General features: G+C 37.2%; 5 protein-coding genes across 5 annotated transcripts; 4 read left to right on the top strand and 1 right to left on the bottom strand.

Annotated features, from left to right (window-relative positions):
* Positions 1-1562: 1562 nt before the first annotated feature.
* CBG25364 lies at positions 1563-2715 on the top strand (the record flags this gene model as incomplete). The annotated part of the gene is made up of 2 exons (XM_045240852.1): positions 1563-1932; positions 2642-2715. 2 exons carry the CDS (start codon positions 1563-1565, stop codon positions 2713-2715), a joined length of 444 nt encoding a protein of 147 aa, XP_045099319.1.
* A 6085-nt stretch (positions 2716-8800) lies between these two features.
* CBG12708 lies at positions 8801-9945 on the top strand (the record flags this gene model as incomplete). Its single annotated transcript, XM_002640152.1, has 2 exons — positions 8801-8932; positions 9799-9945. The coding sequence occupies 2 exons, from the start codon at positions 8801-8803 to the stop codon at positions 9943-9945; spliced, it is 279 nt and encodes a 92-aa protein (XP_002640198.1).
* An 818-nt stretch (positions 9946-10763) lies between these two features.
* On the top strand, positions 10764-12053 carry CBG12709 (the record flags this gene model as incomplete). Its single annotated transcript, XM_002640153.1, has 4 exons — positions 10764-10895; positions 10944-11120; positions 11174-11350; positions 11394-12053. 4 exons carry the CDS (start codon positions 10764-10766, stop codon positions 12051-12053), a joined length of 1146 nt encoding a protein of 381 aa, XP_002640199.1.
* Positions 12054-12429: 376 nt separating this feature from the next.
* On the bottom strand, positions 12430-13583 carry CBG12710 (the record flags this gene model as incomplete). Its single annotated transcript, XM_045240870.1, has 4 exons — positions 12430-12715; positions 12770-12871; positions 12914-12997; positions 13045-13583. The coding sequence occupies 4 exons, from the start codon at positions 13581-13583 to the stop codon at positions 12430-12432; spliced, it is 1011 nt and encodes a 336-aa protein (XP_045094951.1).
* A 1322-nt stretch (positions 13584-14905) lies between these two features.
* On the top strand, positions 14906-17200 carry CBG25365 (the record flags this gene model as incomplete). Its single annotated transcript, XM_045240874.1, has 3 exons — positions 14906-14916; positions 16317-16434; positions 17180-17200. 3 exons carry the CDS (start codon positions 14906-14908, stop codon positions 17198-17200), a joined length of 150 nt encoding a protein of 49 aa, XP_045099320.1.
* Positions 17201-17386: the final 186 nt, after the last annotated feature.

Genomic DNA, 17386 nt, shown 5'->3' on the forward strand with positions numbered 1-17386 from the left:
CTTTGAGCCATATATGTCATTTTCTGTGAAAGATATCAAAAAGTGGCTAACTAGTAAAATTTTGCTGATATCCTGATAAACATTTTACTAGTTAACCACTTTTTGATATCTTTCAAAAGAAATGAGATAAATAGGCTCAAAGTGGACGATCCGGGTGTCGTTCTATTAGAGGTTTATCATTGGATACGGTAATCATTGGATACAAACGGATCATAAAAATACAGTGATGCTCAGTTACTGCTCTCAGGCCTCAATGCCTTCATTCTATTAATAGAAGGGCTCTACACCTTTAAAAAGATTTTTGTCCTTTTACTTCTTTTTCTTAATACTTTCAGGTGGAACTGTACAGCCTTAACCTAATTCCGTTTTTCTCTTTAAAAATGATTTTCTGTTTCAAAAACTTTTCAAAAAAAAGTTTTGGTAAATTCTTGTTAATTCCTGTGTCTTTCACGATTCAGAGCTACTGCTTACCAGTCAGAAGAATAATCCCATAACTCGGATTATTCCAAAATAGAACAACTAAAAAAGTAAACAAAAATAGAGTTCAATTTGGCATCATTTGAACTGAAATATTTCTTTTCTGAACAATCAAACATTCTACCTTCGTCATCCACATTAGCCGATTCTGTTTGTGAATACAATGTTCCAGAATAGAGTCAGGAATAAATAAATACTATGTCATCAGGAGCAATTTTGACCTCAACTTGTCAACATGATCCTTTTTGACATCTGATTCAGATTCAGAAGAGATTTACAGCTAGTCGTAAAACTCTGACAACTATAAATTTTAACGCTTTAGCTTCCTAATAGCAAAAAGTTTAGATCCGTCTAAAATATAACACCTGTGAAGTCCCAAAGAACAAATAACGTTTTTTTTTGTTTCGATTAATAAGATGGAAGGAACCATAAACACATCCCTTTTCGTTTTTCCTAAACTTTTCAAAAAAATGTATCCCGCCAGCCGAATTAGAATTTAGTCACGCATGTGTGATACCTCTTCTTCACTTCAAAAAGTTTGCTGTCTCCGCTTTTCTGATAATTTTGGCATTAGTTAAAATGTAATCACATGTGTTTAACAAGTAGTTTCATATCTTCACTTTTTGAGGCTGTGTAGCTCTTTTGAAGTTGGAGTTTGAAGTTGTAAACTTTGATTTCTAGCTGAAAAGGTTCAGGAATTCTGAAAATTCCGAAATTGGAGCAATTCTGAAAAAAAAATAGCTAGAATCCACGTCTTCAGTAACTGTTTAGACCTTAAAGCTCCCCAAACTAGCCATTGCATTTTTGTATGTTTTTTTCCCACATTTAATTGGTTCAGCAAATATACGGAATCATTTCAAAGCAGATGGTAGCATTTTGTTTGGGAAGTTCAAACTCATTCATAAAGTTTTATTGGTCTTTTAACGATTTTCTCCCCTTTTTTGACATTTTTATTTGTTTGTCACAAGTTTTCATAGCATTCTCCCTCTATTCCATATCGCTAATTATCCCTTGCTCTCTACTTTGAAGTAGAGATTTTCACTCCCCTCAACAACTTCTGCCACTTTACTTTCATTCCAGTAACTATGTCAACTGCCCAAAAACCACCTCCATCCGGAGGAGATCTTCTTCGTTCTCTTCTGATGGAACCAACCATTGCTTCTCAAAAACTCAAGGATACGGTCATTCAAACTCTCGGGATCCGCGAGCAACCATCAGTATGGACCCGGCCATTCGTTTCCACCAACGCCAATTACCAACCAGTTCCGAATTTCCCAATCAAGTATCACTACATGTACACCGACGTTGCCGCGATCCCTTTGCATCATTTTTATAACCCATCGCTCTACAATGGAGCCAAAATCGATGTCGACGACTATCTCCCACAGTGTGATCTCTACTGGCTCCGCAAGACATACGAGAGAGATCTCTATAAGAAAAAGCAGCAATTGAAAGGTAATTTAGAGTAAATAGAATTTTAACACAAAATATTGAAGCGGAATTCTTGAAAAAATCGAAGCTTTGAAAAAATATTTTTTCGAAATCTACCCATTGAAATTTCAATTTTCTGGACTTTGAATTTTTAAAACTTATCCCTGTTTCATAAATTTGTATTAAGATCCAGGAAAGTATTGAGAAATTATTTATTCTTCTATACATCTTTGTACGTTTAAAATTGTTTCTAAAATTTTCGAAACAATATTATTCTGACACAAAAAAGAGCAGTGGAAGACAAACGTCCGTGGCCGAAGGCCTCACAACGACAACTACAGTAACCTAAAATTTTTTCATTTTCCGGATTTACTTTCTTGATTTTCGGGTGTTTTCAATCAATTTTTCATCATCAAAAATTTTTATTTTCGCGCTTTTGTTGAGAAAAAAAAACCGAAAACTCTACAAGTCATTGGATACGGAAAATAACATTTTACGTTGCGTTAGGTGTCGTTGTGGGATTTTCGGCCAGCGCCAACTTTTCCACAGCTGCGATTTTTGTACCAGATAGCTAGCCCACTAGCCCCTATAACTAGCCCCTATAACTCCGATCGTATATTTTTCAGGTTTCCAATGACTTCCTGCTCCAACACCTCTTCTGATCTTCTCTTCTGAACTTCGACCAACCCGCCTCAACTTTTTATCCCAGCTTTCTCCTAAAAATTATCCCCAGCTAACAATCTCGCTCACTGTTCCCTTTCTTTTCATGCACCGTATATTTCAATCCTCGCAATTTTACATGACTGAAATTCAACCCATTATTCTAATAATAAGCAGCTAACCTTCGCGTTTTCATGGATAGAATTTCTAAATCCCTAACAATGCTCTGGTCCCAAATTATCATGATTCCACCTCATGCTCTATAAAAGAAGCAAACTATAGACATTCAAATATTCATGTTCTTTTGATTCCACTTGCAAAAGTTGTTTTGACAAGTTCCTCGTTTTGTGTTTACAGAGTTTTTCCTATTGATTGATATATTGTGTTCAGCTGAATAAATATATGAAAAATATATGACTCTGCTGTAAACTTCCAGTTGTTAAGGAATGCGATAAAAGTTTTTGAACTTTTGCAGCTTCATAGTTCCCAAATTATTTAACGAATTCATGTGGGCGCACAATCACCAGGAGTAATAAAAACGGGCATATCTTTCGGCATAAATATCTTGGAATCTTGAAAATAGGTAGAAGTATAATTTCACGTCTGATTCAAAGGTACTAAAATTTTCAAAATGATCCCTCAAGTCTTGGTGTTTTTGTTATTGTTCAAAGATGAATGCTTCTTGAACGCTGTTGTGATTTTCATAAGATGAAGTAACTTTGGAAAGCGATAACTCAGCTCAAGGTTTATCAAATAATTTGAAAATTGGCTATACGAAAATAATCGGCCCCGTAAATTCTCCCCGTAAATCGGTATGCTCCTTTGATTTGCGTCTTTAATTTCGCTGCCGCAGCTAAGCTCCGCCCACCGGTGTTTTCCGCAACGTGCATTGATTTCGGACGAGAGTTATTTGAATTTACGCACTCCAAATTCGAGCCCAGTACAACATTTCAGCCAAATGTTATGCTAGTACAAACTTTAGACCGGGTAATTATGCGCCACCCTGTACTTAATTTGTCTCCGAATATTTGGCACACCTTGGTACGCTTTCCTGCAAGTTCTTGCTCATTAGCCCTGCCACACATTGTTTTGCTGTTTAACGTCATATTCGAGAGCCCCTTTTTTGCAAACTCAGCAAAGTCTTCTAGGTTTCGCTCGGACCGTCTGACACGGTTTCTTAAAAAGCTATCCCGAGGGTTCCCAAATATTTTCTGTATATCAAAGTTTTGAATATTATGAAATTTTCCGTCTAAAATTTTTGAGTTGCCGAATGGGTAAAAATCATACTTGTGGAAAAGATGGCTGGTCCGCGTGCCGGAGCGGGCCGAGCCGAAAAAATTACACATGGCCAGCCCGCTTTTTGAAAATTTCGAAATTTTAGAGCCAATCATCATTTTTCAAGATGGCTTTTCTTCTTAATAAATGAAAATCCACACTAGAGACCGAATCTGTCGAAAAAAACTGTTTTGAGGTCGTAATTAGAAAAAAAGTTCCATCCTTGGCTTAATGAAGTTTGATTTTTTTTTTGCTAAAAATTCAATTAAATTGACTTTTTAGGATGTTGTATACATCTGAATTAATATTTGTGCTATTAAAAATATTTTGGCACATTGAAAAAATAAAATTTTCCGAAAAGTTGTTCTAGGCAGGCCGGGCCGAGGGTTTTGAGAAAAGCGGGCCGGCCCGGCCCGGCTCAGCCCGGCCATCCACTTGTATAGTAAAAGCAGTCTATAATTACTATGTCTTTCATCTCCCTAATTTATGTATTTTCAAAATTTTTTCACCATAGAATACATTTTTTCTGACTTAAATTAAAACGACTCGAAAATTTGAAGCGAAGTGTTATGGTTTTTTGGTTAGAACCGTTCGATGAAGGACGTGTACTGTTAACTAATAGTATGAAAGCACATAGATTCATAAACTAAAGATTTGTAACTGTATTTTATGCAATATTCTAAATCAAGTTTTTTGAGTTGTTCTTTAATTGGTTTATTGTTTCAAAAAGTTTATTTTATGGTCAGGTGTATGGGTGCAGAATCTATAGGTGCAGAATCTTCCAAATAAGTCGAATTTTTTAAAGTTTCTCAAACTCCCAGTTTCAGAAAGTTCATTTTGCCAGAACAAAGTTTCTACCATTATTTCCATCGAAGGTAAAGACATTTTCCAGAATTTAGCTGATATACGCAGAGAAGCGAGACTGCATTCCGTTTTCGGTACTTCCAAACTTCAAATGACCATAAATCGGTTCAAAATTGACCTAGAAACTTGATTTCTAGTTTATTTTTAAGAAAATCCCATAAATTATCATATTTTCAATGTGGACCTTTCTCTCGGAAAACTCAACCGTCAACTGACTCATCTTTTCGGTGAACAATAATCCTTTTAGTACTCGAATGTCTGGAGGCGGTTTTTTTATTCCTGATTACAATGGTTTTCAAAAAACTAGATGCCGTAAATCCAATGATAGAAAGACGCCGGCGAATTTTGTTGACAGCATTGATGATGTTGGGATCAATAAGTTTTAAAATTAAATCCCATATGTAGAACCACCGAAACATAAAATTCTGATAGATCTCTTTTACACTTATCCGACACCATTGTTTTATTTTTACTACTGTTCAAAAAAGAGAAACCATTACAATGCACCTGCATTGTTCATAAATACATCAAAAGGCCCGGCTGAATGTAATCCCCCATTCCTTTGACCTATTTTATATTACTCCTCTGTCTTTTTCCAACAACTGTTCAAATAGGTTTTCAAAATGTCTCGCTTGTTCACACACAGACATTCAATCTTCCCATTTTCCTCCTCTTGAACTGTCGAGTAACTCTTTCCGTCCGCCTGAACAATTAGTATGTCCGAGGGCTCTGACCTCATTCAGTGCTTGTTGACAGTCTCCTCCGGGAACATAAAACCGATTGAAATAGTATTATTTCGGAGAGAGAAGTCAGAGGGAAAGAGTGGACACTACCCGGAATGAGTCATTTCCTGACAATCCCCCATGGAGACGCCTCCTTTTCTTTTCCTCCGAAAGTAATATTTCGTAATTTGAATCCTCTGGAATGGCCTTGTCAAGCCGAAAGGTCAGTTGTGACGGGTGGGGAGAGAGAGAGAGAGAGAGAGAGAGAGAGAGAAAGAGAGAGAGAGAGAGAGAGAGAGAGAGAGAGAGATAGAGAGACCCCGCCATTTGCATAGAGAATACGTATGTTGTTCTTCTCATTCGTATTCTTCATGTACCTTTATTCCAGAAATTGAATTTTTCTGGAAAATAAATTTTTAACAATATCCCTGTTTCATAGTTTTGTATTAACATTCAGTTAAGAAAATTGAACAGTTATTCGCTCTTCGATAAGACTTTTTCGCTTCAAATGTTTTTAGTATTTCCAAAACCTTCTATTATTCTTGTATTAAAAATTGGGGCTGTGGTCTAGAAACGCCGGTGGTCGTGGCCGGAGGTCCCACAACGACAACTACTGTAACCTAAAAATGTCTTGATTTTCCGAATTTACTATTTAAATTTACTATTGTTTATCGTTTTTTACTGCTTTTTTGGTACTTTCACGGAAAAAAAAAGTTAAATTTTCCGATAAGGAAAATTTTGACTGAAAATACAAGAAAATTGAGCTCATAAATTTGAAAAACAACCATCTTTTTTGATTCCGGTAGTTTTTTATTGTGATTTTCGGCCACGACCACCTCTTCCGCAGCTCCTATTTCGTCTGGACCAGAATAATAATAACCTAAATCCGCTCGAAAATTCAAAAACTGTCATTCACCAGAAATCACATCTGGCACTAACACCTCCCCTCTGTATAGGCAAATTCGAATTTTGATTCAAATTCCAAATGACAAGTGTATCAAAAAGTGACACATTTTGACTACTATTCAATCAAAACTGTTCGGAAACTGTATTTTTTCTTTTTTTTTTGCAATATTTGCTTTTTGAATTGTATATCAGGTGACGTGGCAGACAATGACAGTCAACACAATAGAAGCAACAAATGGATGAAAAGCATATGATTTTCGAATTGAGGTGTCGAAATACTACATTTATTTTTAATGATTTCAATTTCAGTTTCTACAGCTTGTGTTGAATGTTTCGCCATCACCTTAAAACCTTAAAAAATAGAAGGGCCGCCAACTTTTAACTTTGAGCCAATTTTTCTCAGCTCCTGTCCAAGACATCTAAAACTGGTAAACTGATAAATTGTTTATCATAATATCAGAAGTGTTTTATCAGCTGACACATTTTTGATATCTTACAAAGGAATTGAGATAATTGAGCTCAAACTTGACAGTGTGAGGGGTCTTCTATTTCAGGTTTTACACTTGTGCTTCTTCAGAAAATGTTCTTAAAGTTTTTAATTATTCTATAGTACGGTAATCAGGAAGACAATCTTCACACCTAATGCAATCATAAAAATACCAGATACTTCCTCTGACTCATTCTTCTTATAATACTCGTTCTTCCACTTTTTTCTTCATTCTTCTAGATGTTTCCTCTTGTTTTGGTATCTTTTCGGAGTACTACTACGTGGGGTGATTCATTTCTTCCGTACTCTATTTCTGTGTCTTTTCTCACTTTTGTTTGTCTGATCGTTCATCGTTTTGTTGCAAACAGAAAACAAACATGTTTCATTTGTGCTTCTTCTTTTTTCCCTCTGCTTTCTGTCTTTTGATTCTCTAAAGGACTTGGAGCGCAGAGTCACTTTAGGACCACAACAACACGACTATTAGCCTTTGGGACCTCAAATTTCAAAAGAAGAATTTTGTAACCACCTTCTCACCTTTTCTCTTCTTTTCTCTTCTCTTTGCTTGCCTATTTTTGCAGAAAAGGAGAGAGAGAGAGAGAGAGAGAGAGAGAGAGAGAGAGAGAAAGAGACCCCCATAAATATTCATTTTCACATTTCGATTCGACAATATATTTTCATTTTCCCCCTTCTTCTTTTCTCTATTGACTCCATCTCTACTTTTGGTTTTACTGTTTTCTTCTTCTTTTTTGGCAGTATGTACCTGCACCACGTCATGTTTTTGTTGACTTTTTTCAGAGTCTTATCTATTCAGAAGGCAGGAGTTGTGAAATTTGGTTTTTGAGATTTTAGATATGCCCGACCAAAATCCTTCATGCATTAAAATGTTCGAAAGTTTATGTATTTTCCTAATATTGTTGCAGAAAAATTCGAAAAACAATCCGAAATTCCTAAAAACGCCGTTGAAAGTGAGCATTTCCAGAAAAAAGGCAGCGAATATGGACGAGGATTTGAGATCCCGCGCAGTGAGAAACCTAGGCCACGGCCAGGGGACGTCTTTTTTACATGACATTTTTCCAGGAATTTTCCGCTTTTATATCCGATAAGTAAAAACGGAAGATACTATTATCGGCCTCTATAAAAAGGTGTCCCACCGCCGTGGCCTAGGTCTCTCACATCGCGCGAGTTCAAATCCTCGTCCCTATCCTATCTTTTTTTCAACGACGCTTTCCGGTATTTCAATTTTTAAAATTTTTTCCGTAATAATATAAGGAAACTACAGAACTTTTCATAATCATTTTATTTCAATAAAAGTTGTTCTCCCTGTTTTTTCTATTCAAATATGAAACAAATCCCCACTCTCTCCTCTCTATCCATTATCCCTTTCTGACTTTCTTAAGATTTCTTTTTCCCACTGTAGACTTTTGGTGCATGAGACGCAGAGAAATGCGATTCTTCTCCAACGTCTTCTGCTTCAATGGCTTTTTTTCTTCGTTCTCCTTTTATCACCTTATCTCCATGCCAACTGTGCTCACGCTTTCTTCTTCTTTCTTCTTGCTTCTTTTCATTTTTCTTGAAGAAAAAATGTTCGGCATTTTTTTATCTAGCTCGTCTAGCTCAATCTCCATAATACCGTAAAACCTGTAATAGAACGGCCCTTTAAATTTTAACTTTGAGCTAACATATATCGGTTCCAGTCGAAGATATCAAAAAGTTGTCAACTAATAAATTGCTTATCATAATATCAGAAGTTTTTTGTCAGTTGACACATTTTTGATATCTTGCATATGAATTGAGATAATTGAGTCCAAAATTGAGAGAGTGAGGGCTCTTATATTGCAGGCTTTACGGTATCTTCTAAATTTTTTACTTGGATGCTCTCTATCTTCTTCCATATTTCGTATTCTTCAAACTTAAAAAAAAACTTCGCAAATCATGAATTTGTAATTTTCAGATCCCTTATTCTCCAACGAAACTCAAAATGGCCGAGGAGAAGATGACTGCCAATGTTCCAGCCGATGCTGAAGAGGGACGTGTCTTCGTCATCGAATCGAATCGTCGTGATGAGATTGCCAAGTTGGTTGTCCTCATCGTTCTCATCATTGTCTTCCCGGTACGTCATCTTCAAAACATTTGTATCCCAAATCTAGCTTAGCCACAAGACCCACACATAATCCTTCTCTTCTTGCTTCACTGATCAGCTCAAAATATCATGCACTTTACGAATTGAGAAACTCGAAATAACTGAAATTTCGAAGCTGATCATTTGAGAATTAATCATAGGAAGAAGACCAAATTATAGAACCCTGAATCACCCGGACACCAAACTTTGAAAGTAATCTGAGACTGTAATATTATTCTAGTATGAAAAATCGGAGCTACGGAAGGAAACGCTAGTGACCGTGATAGAAGGTCCCCCAACGACAACTATCGTAACCTAAAATTATTTTTTTTTATTTATCTCGATTTTTGTGCGTTTTCAGTCAATTTTGTTCACTATCAACAGTTGTTACTTTTCCGACTTTTTGGGATGAAATAGAAAAAAACTCGACAACAAAGCGAAAAAACGATAAATTAGTGGTTTACTGACCAGTTCAACATGCACTTTACGAATTGAGAAACTCGAAATAGCTGAAATTTTGAAGCTGATCATTTGAGAATTAATCAAACGGAGAAGATTAAAACATTTAATCCTGAATGTACCGTAAACACTCTAATTGAAGGTCACCCTATACTTGCACTTTGAGCTCATATATCACGGTTCCTGTAACAGGTATAAATAAATGGGCACATGACAAAATGTTTGTCATAATAACATAACCATTTTATCAGTTGAAATTTTTTCGATATATCTAATGGAAATTGAGATAATTGAGCTCAACGCACAAGTATACGGTGGCCATCTATGAGAGTGTTTACGGTATTCATCCAGGCTTCGAAAATGCCCAATCTAAATAATAAAAATTCATAATTTTCCAGCCAGCAGCGGTCGCCGTTCATGCCAACGAGTGTAACATGCACGTCTTCATCTCTCTCATCCTCGTCTTCTTCTTCATGATTCCATCGTACATCCACGCCGTCTGGTACTGCTTCTTCCGCAAGCCAACTCAAATGACAATTGCTTAAATCTTACTGTGACATATACAGTAATCCATGCCCCTCTCCATCTCATATTTTCTCTAATCCCCCAAATCAACAGAATCATAATCCAACGCTTTATCAATGAGCAATTCCTTTTTCGCACTCCCAAATCTTCGTATTATTTCCCTCTCCATTGTATTTGTTTTGACGAATTTTGTATTATGTTTCGATAATCAATAAAGTTTACTCCAGAATTGGCTGTTTTGACAAAGAAAGAACAGGGGATTCGCGAGATACAGTAGTTTTATGCTCCTGGCATTGTATCAACCGCGGCGCACTGGGAGTCGTCGCGCTGCGTGCGAGACTCGCACGTCATCGACGTATCTCAGATTGTCTTTTGTGCACATCCATTTGAATATTCTATTGATTACTGTAGCTCTATTGATTACTATAAATAAATCCCTGCGCGGAATGTGTGTTTAGTGATTTTGGTCAGGCCATTCGGTCGAAAATTGATTTAGGTGCAAAATATCTACACGATAATGCCCAAACAAAAAAATCTGTTTTTATTTTCTAGCAAATCGATTTGGATTCTTCATGAATGAAAAAAATTAGCGTTCTTTCGATTTTGTTCTGCGTCTCTTACTCTGCATATACTCACTCGCTCCCCTCATCGTCGGCGCATCGCGCCCTTCGCTCCCGCATTTTTCATCGCTCGCTCTTAAAATTTCCAGGTTTTGCTCACTCTAGAACTCAACATTTCTAACACATTTTCGAAATTTATAACTCATTATCGATTGTTTCATTCGTTAAATTTTATCAATTTGTCTCATTTTCTCTCATATTTCAGCGAAGGAACTAACATGGCCGGAGACTTGTTGTTGTCCATCAAAGACAACAGCGAATATTCATTAGATATGGATGAGTCGAAACTTCAGCAACTCGTCATCTCATTTATCTCAGTTGATAAAGAGAAGATTCGCGACAAAGCAGCAGTGAGTCGTTTCAATTTTTGAATGAATCAAAACAGGGAAAATTTTCAGAAAAACCGCAATTTCAGAGATTTCATTGAGTCAGCCCGTTTCCTCCAGCAATATGCTCGATTGACTGGTTGTGAGAAGAGTCTTCCGCCAGCGGATTATCTTCAAAAAATAAACAGCGAGAAAGCATCGTTTAGTTTTAAGAAGATTCATCACACATTCAATCTTTTCGACATTGTGGTGAGTTGCATTCTTTTTTGAAAATCGAAAAAAAACACCGGTTAAATTTTCAGTTCAATAAAACTCGACACGGTTTCGGCCAAGTCGATTTTCCAATCGAGAAGAATCACGGAGTAACCGCAATCGAAGATGTTGGTGAATGCGAGGCTCCATGTCCACTTCGACGAGTTTTTGTTCTTGAAAATATGAATGTTCCAGTCTGTCGCTTCGATCCAATCATGTTCTGTCAGGTAAGCATGCAATCGATATATGAATGGAAACTTTCTTGTGCAGTCCTGGATTCTCTCCGTTCTCCGTCCAAAATTCGTATTCCGTGGGCTTGTCGCCTGTCCAAAAGGAGATTATGGTCTTGCTCGATTCATCGTAGAAATCGGAAACACCAGAGGAGCAACTGTCCGATCAGAAGTCTCGGTACCATTTAGAAGTGGAGATGAGGAGAAACTCGGCAAATTCATTCCGTTCGAAGTCGGATCTCCAGAGTACAATTTCCGCCCAACACACGTCTTCTTCTTCGTTTGCATTTTCTACGTTAATCGTGAGCAAATGCCTATTCGAGGAATGAGACTTGCGAACTGCACAGTGCAGTGTGTGCTTCCGAAAATGCCAGAATCGTTAGAAGGAATTCAACAAAACGAGAGTTTCCCGATCGGCGCACACGATCCTCCACCACATCAGTGTCATTTCTCGACCGAAGGCTTGGTACAAGACCCGGATTATTTGCATCAACTCAAAACCGAATTCTACTCAGTTATGAAGAACATGAAAAGAATTCGAGCTGAGGAGGTTGCCAGAGCAGAGAGTGATATCACTGCTTTGATGGGACAAAATCTTCTGGGAGATGCGATGGAAACCGATGATAACGATGGATCAGACAAGAGAAAAAGAGCTGGATTAGATAATGAAGGAGAGCCAGAAACGAAAAAACGATGCTGAAATTGTTTTCCTTTTCGCCGTCACTTCCCAAGCACCTTGTCATTCTCTTCTTGAGATTTACTTTTTTACCCAGATTAATCAATTATGTAAATTACCTAATACTGGTCACCTGGAATCGGATCTCGATAATTTTTCCTGAAACAATTCACCATCATTTTCCATAACCTTATATGAATCCCTAACCAATAAACACTTATAATTTAAATTTATTATATTATTTTGTTCTTTGTAATAACCCGAAAAGCGAAACGGAGGGAGGAATGATATAATGTAACAGAAAAATATGGTACTTAAAGATAATAAAAGTTGTAATCACATTAAAGGAGGGATCTGGGCACTTGGACCTATATATCATTCTACGAAAATGTTAACATGTCTAGAATTTGAACTCTTTGGATATTCCGACTAGGACAGCTCCGGTGATCGTAATCGACATGGCTGCTCCGAGCAACAGGAAATTACGCTTTCCGTGGATTTCTCTGTAATAGAAGATGCTCCAAGCGGCAGCAACACATCCAGGCATTTGTGAGATGATTGGGAATGTAACAGCTGATGAGAGGTGTTGGTTAGCGACGAAGAAAGAAGTTTGAGCGATCGCCCAGAAGCATCCAGCTGCCATTCCGGGAAGGAAGAGATTTGGAGGAGCGTATGGTTGGTTTCTTCTGAAAAATCACATGTTTCATGGCTAGTCCGGCAAATAAAAGCAAAACTCGTACCTGAAAATTGAATAAATTACGAAAATAATTGTAGACGTGATGAAGATTCCAAAGTAATGTGAAAAGACGTACGACAGTCCATCTTTTGGATATCCAACGTAGCTGAAAGTAATTCATAGGACAATCAGACTCGCGATCACTTACAGATCCTCGTTGTCGATCATACGAATCACTGGAACAAATGTCATTCCGTAGAAGACACCAGCAATCAATGCGGTGATGAAAGCCCTGAATTTCGAACATTTAATACACAAAACCATTTGACCTAAACTCACATCAATCGTTGTGATCCAGAGTTCAAATCTTTCTTCGGCTTTATAATTTCGGTGTCAAGACCACCGTCATCGGAAGACTCTGTCGTATTCAGCGCTTTCTTCTCTTCGGAATTCAAGTTTTCCATGTCAAACGAAGCACGATTTGACTTTTTTGAAGAAGCAGAAGAAACGGGTTCAGATTTCACTTGAGCGAAGATCGATCCACCGATAATAACGAAGATAAGTCCGAGGTAGTTGAGATACGGAGATGCTGGTACTTGAGGTTTCATTCCAAACAATCCAAATCGGCCACCAGCCCATCCTGTCAAACAGTTAGAAGTGTTCCAGATGAGAATGGAAACAGCGAGGCCGAGACGTTGAATGATAGGAATGGCGGTAGCGTTTCCTGAATATCTGACAACGTTGTAAACCGGATATTTAGTACCATGATAATTACCAATACACCAGGATGCTCCTCCAAGCATGGCCAACGGATAGAATCCAATGAATCCAGTGTACGCGAACACGACAAAACCCACCAACAGAATCGCAATCGACATCATCCATTGCGCGAAAATTCCTGGAAAACGAATTCCGAATGTTAAAAAATTCTTTTTATATTATTATTACCATCTCTTGTGTCGTACGATTTGACTGGGACAAACATGGAACCGAAGAAAACAGACGACACGGCACAAGCCGTGTATCCGATCGCCGACATCTTTCTAACTGAAAATTTACAGAGAATAACAAGAAAGTGATTCATCCCAGATAAGACTTTTTCTATAATTTTTAGTATCAGCACTTGGGTTCAAGCGAGGGGGTCAGAAAGCGCGCCCCAGCAAACTCGTAGGCCAGAAGAAATTTAATAATTTTAAAGTGGACACGGGTTTGATCTAGATCATGATCTATTTCTTCAAAATCAACTGGTTGCAAGGCGCGCTTTTTCGCTCTTCATTTAAAACTGTGAAACTCAGCCAACGAAATTCGGCAGCGAATTTAAAACTTTTCCTAAATTTACTGGGGCGCGCTTTCTGACCCCCTCGCTTGAACCCAAGTGATATCAGGGATGTTCAAAACGGAATTCGTAAAAATCTGAAAGGTTTTTTGAAATTAGAGCTTTTTGGACTATGATATGTTAAAGGCGCATGCGAAAAGCTTCTTGTGGGTTTCGAGCGGAATTATTTTTACCATTATTTCTTTCGTTTTCGAAATTGGCTTGTCAATTTTCCGCCTATTTTATAGGAAAGTGAGGGATTCCGAAAATCTAAAATTCCAGCATTTTAAAATTCGAAATATTCCGAAATTGAAACTCGGAAATTTCGGCATTCCGAAAATATCCGAAAATTTTGAACATCCCTGTTTATAGCAGAAAGAAATGCGAACAGGAATTCGTTGCAATTTCGAACGCAATTAAAGAACATATGTGTGAATCGAGGAAAAGTAGACGTTGACTAAGAAAAAAGTGCGATTTCTGTTCGATTTTTGAGATAGATTTGACAGATATCATCTTATTGCGGTGAAAAACGTTGCAGATTTGTTGCGGAGGTAAAATCGTCAAGGTTAGAAGGAACAGAATGTAAAAGAAAAGCGGCGAATCAATGAAACAAAACATCCACCTACGGATATATGATGCGAGCTATAGCTCTATAGAAACTGTGCTGCGGGGGAGTTTGTAAATTTAAATTGCAACTTTCACTTGTTTTTTTTTAACAAAGTTGTTTACTGATAAGGGGAATCATGTCTGATTAAATGATACAAACCACATGTTAAACCCGGAACACTTTGTATTTTTTTAAAACTAGTTCGCAAATTTACAGAGGCATTGTGAAGATTCTTCACATGTTTTACATTATTAAAAAAAAAGAAAAAGAAAGTTTTTATGTGGCAAAAGTGAGTGGCGACATGGCGGTCTTGTGCCGCTCTTTTTTCATATTTACACGGTTAGAGTCTGACTGTCTACAGAGAAAATAGGAGAGACGCAGAGAAAGAAGAGGTGTTGAGCAAAGTGGAGATATAAGCTTCCAAGGCGATTGTTATTCTATTCGGTTGGTTTTGTTATGAAGGGAAATGTGGTCTTCGATATTTAATAAATATACCAACAGACACCTGTAATGAAACAAAATCGGTGACAAACAAGTGGTTGACTAATACAATATTTTGTACGAGAAATCAGAAAAATTCTTCAGTGAAATCTGTCAGATTCCGGTACAAACTCATGAAAGGGAGTGTCACTGAATCAAAAGTTATGAAATAACCTGCAGAGACTGAAAGCTCGCCCCGCCTACTTCTCAAATTTCAAACATTTCCGTTTGAAATAAACATTTTGTGTGGGTAAATGAGACAAAACGGAAACGGATCCACCTTTTCTCTGAAAAATGTCATCATGAGCGGTCAATGGACAGTTGAAAAACCTGAAAAAATTATGGAAATTCCGAGATTCAGGCGATCATGGAGGTAAATATACAGAAGAGAAGGATTATTGGTCACTGTAACTACCGTAAACACTCTAATAGAAGGCGACCCTACACTTGGACTTTGAGCTCAATTATCTCAATTTCTAAAAGAGATATGAAAAATGTGTCAACTAATAAAATCTTGTTGGTATTTTGATAAACATTTTGTCGGTTGATCACTTTTGATACCTGTTACAGGAACCGGGATATATGAGATCAAAGTACAAGTAATATATCGTGGTCTTATATTACAGTGTTTACGGTAAATGGAACTAATAAGAGGTGCAAAACGGCGAAAATTAATACGAAATTCAAGTATTGAAACTAAATAACTCACTCTACCTGCTTCTAGACTACCCCGAACTTCGATTGCCGACTTCACATGCAGTTACGATTTGAGCTTCCTGAAAAATTAAAATTGCAGTTGATTCAGATTTTTGAATGCAAAGCGAAAAGGTGTCTTAATACCGAGAAACATCGCGGGAATTGAAGGAAAAAATTGTGAAAAAAAAATCAGTAAGGCAAGAGCGCTATGGAATTACAGTAATCTCTGTAGAAAATCTGGAAGCGAAACAAAAAATAATCTGAAAAATAGAATAAATACTGAAAGCAAAAAATATTTGACTATAGATTTTCTGGGTCATAATTGCTCGCAGAGTACCGTTCCCAGAACTTCGTTCTTAAAAAGATTTTGGAAAATTCAGGAAATAACATCCCTATAATCTTCGTCCGTTTTCTCTTAAGACCTATTTCTTTCTTTTCAATTATCCAATTTACATATTTATCGTCTCAAATCCTCGTACCAATCCCAGGGTAAAACCATTAAAAATGCGCGAGTCGTCGTCGTCTGGACCACCAGAAGGGTCGTTGTTTCGTCAAAAGAGAGAAAAGAGAACGGGTCAGAGAGCGGAAGGAAAGAAAGAAAGCTCATTTTCTTTCAACTAAATGCGTCTCTGTCTCTGTCACTCTCCTCACTTCGCACACTCTCTAATTGAGCTCCCACTTGCCATCTGTCAGAGGGACCCACTCAGTTCCAAGGAACTCCCACTGACTTCCTTTTGTTCCTGGCTTTCAAATACTGTTTGCTTGTTTTACAATTAGGAAGATTTTGACTTTGAGGCCGGTTTTTTTGTTTTTTTTTAATGAATTCCCGTTTCTAGCTGTTATTTTTCTACAAGAAATGTAAGCTGTTCTTAAATACAGTTTCTAAACCTGGTGTTATATGTTTTACTTTTACTTTTATTTTTCTTCTACAATAAATCGGAGCTGTGGAAGAGAGGTGGCCGTGGCCTAAGGTCCCACAACGACAGCTACCGTAACCTAAAAATGTGGTTTTTTTGGATTTATTATCTCGATTTTCGCGCTTCAATTTTCCTACGTATTCGGGGAAAAATAACAAAGAAATTGACGAAAATTAGTTTTTAAAAAATTTAAAAAATGCTTTTAGGTTAGTTTTTCAATAAAAATACTTTTAGATCACTGTAGTTATCTCTCTGGGACCTTCGGCTACGGCCGGCCACCGGCGTTTCTCTATTTCACAGCTCCGATTTTTGTGCCAGCAAAATATTGACTTCCATTATTTTTACAAAAATTTCAACAATAAATTAGCTTTATTTTCTAATGGGGTTATTCAGGTGAGGCAAAAACCTGAAAAACAGCGAGAAACTCAAAGAATGAACCAATCTGACCGAAGTTTAGAGGGAAACTGGAGAAAACTATAACTGCCAAAATGCCAAAATTTGGGGTGAAAATATCCTATTTGAAAAATTGGCTGGAGTTTTTTTCGCTGAGATTTTTGCTATTTTTGGTTTTTCGCCGATTTTTTTTTGCCTCGCCTGAATAGCCCCATAAGATAAATTGCAAAAATAATTCAATCGAAAATCAGAAATCGAGATGTTTATTCAAAT

Source organism: Caenorhabditis briggsae (assembly GCF_000004555.2).
Source record: "Caenorhabditis briggsae complete genome, chrI, whole genome shotgun sequence".
Taxonomy (NCBI): Eukaryota; Metazoa; Nematoda; class Chromadorea; order Rhabditida; family Rhabditidae; genus Caenorhabditis; species Caenorhabditis briggsae.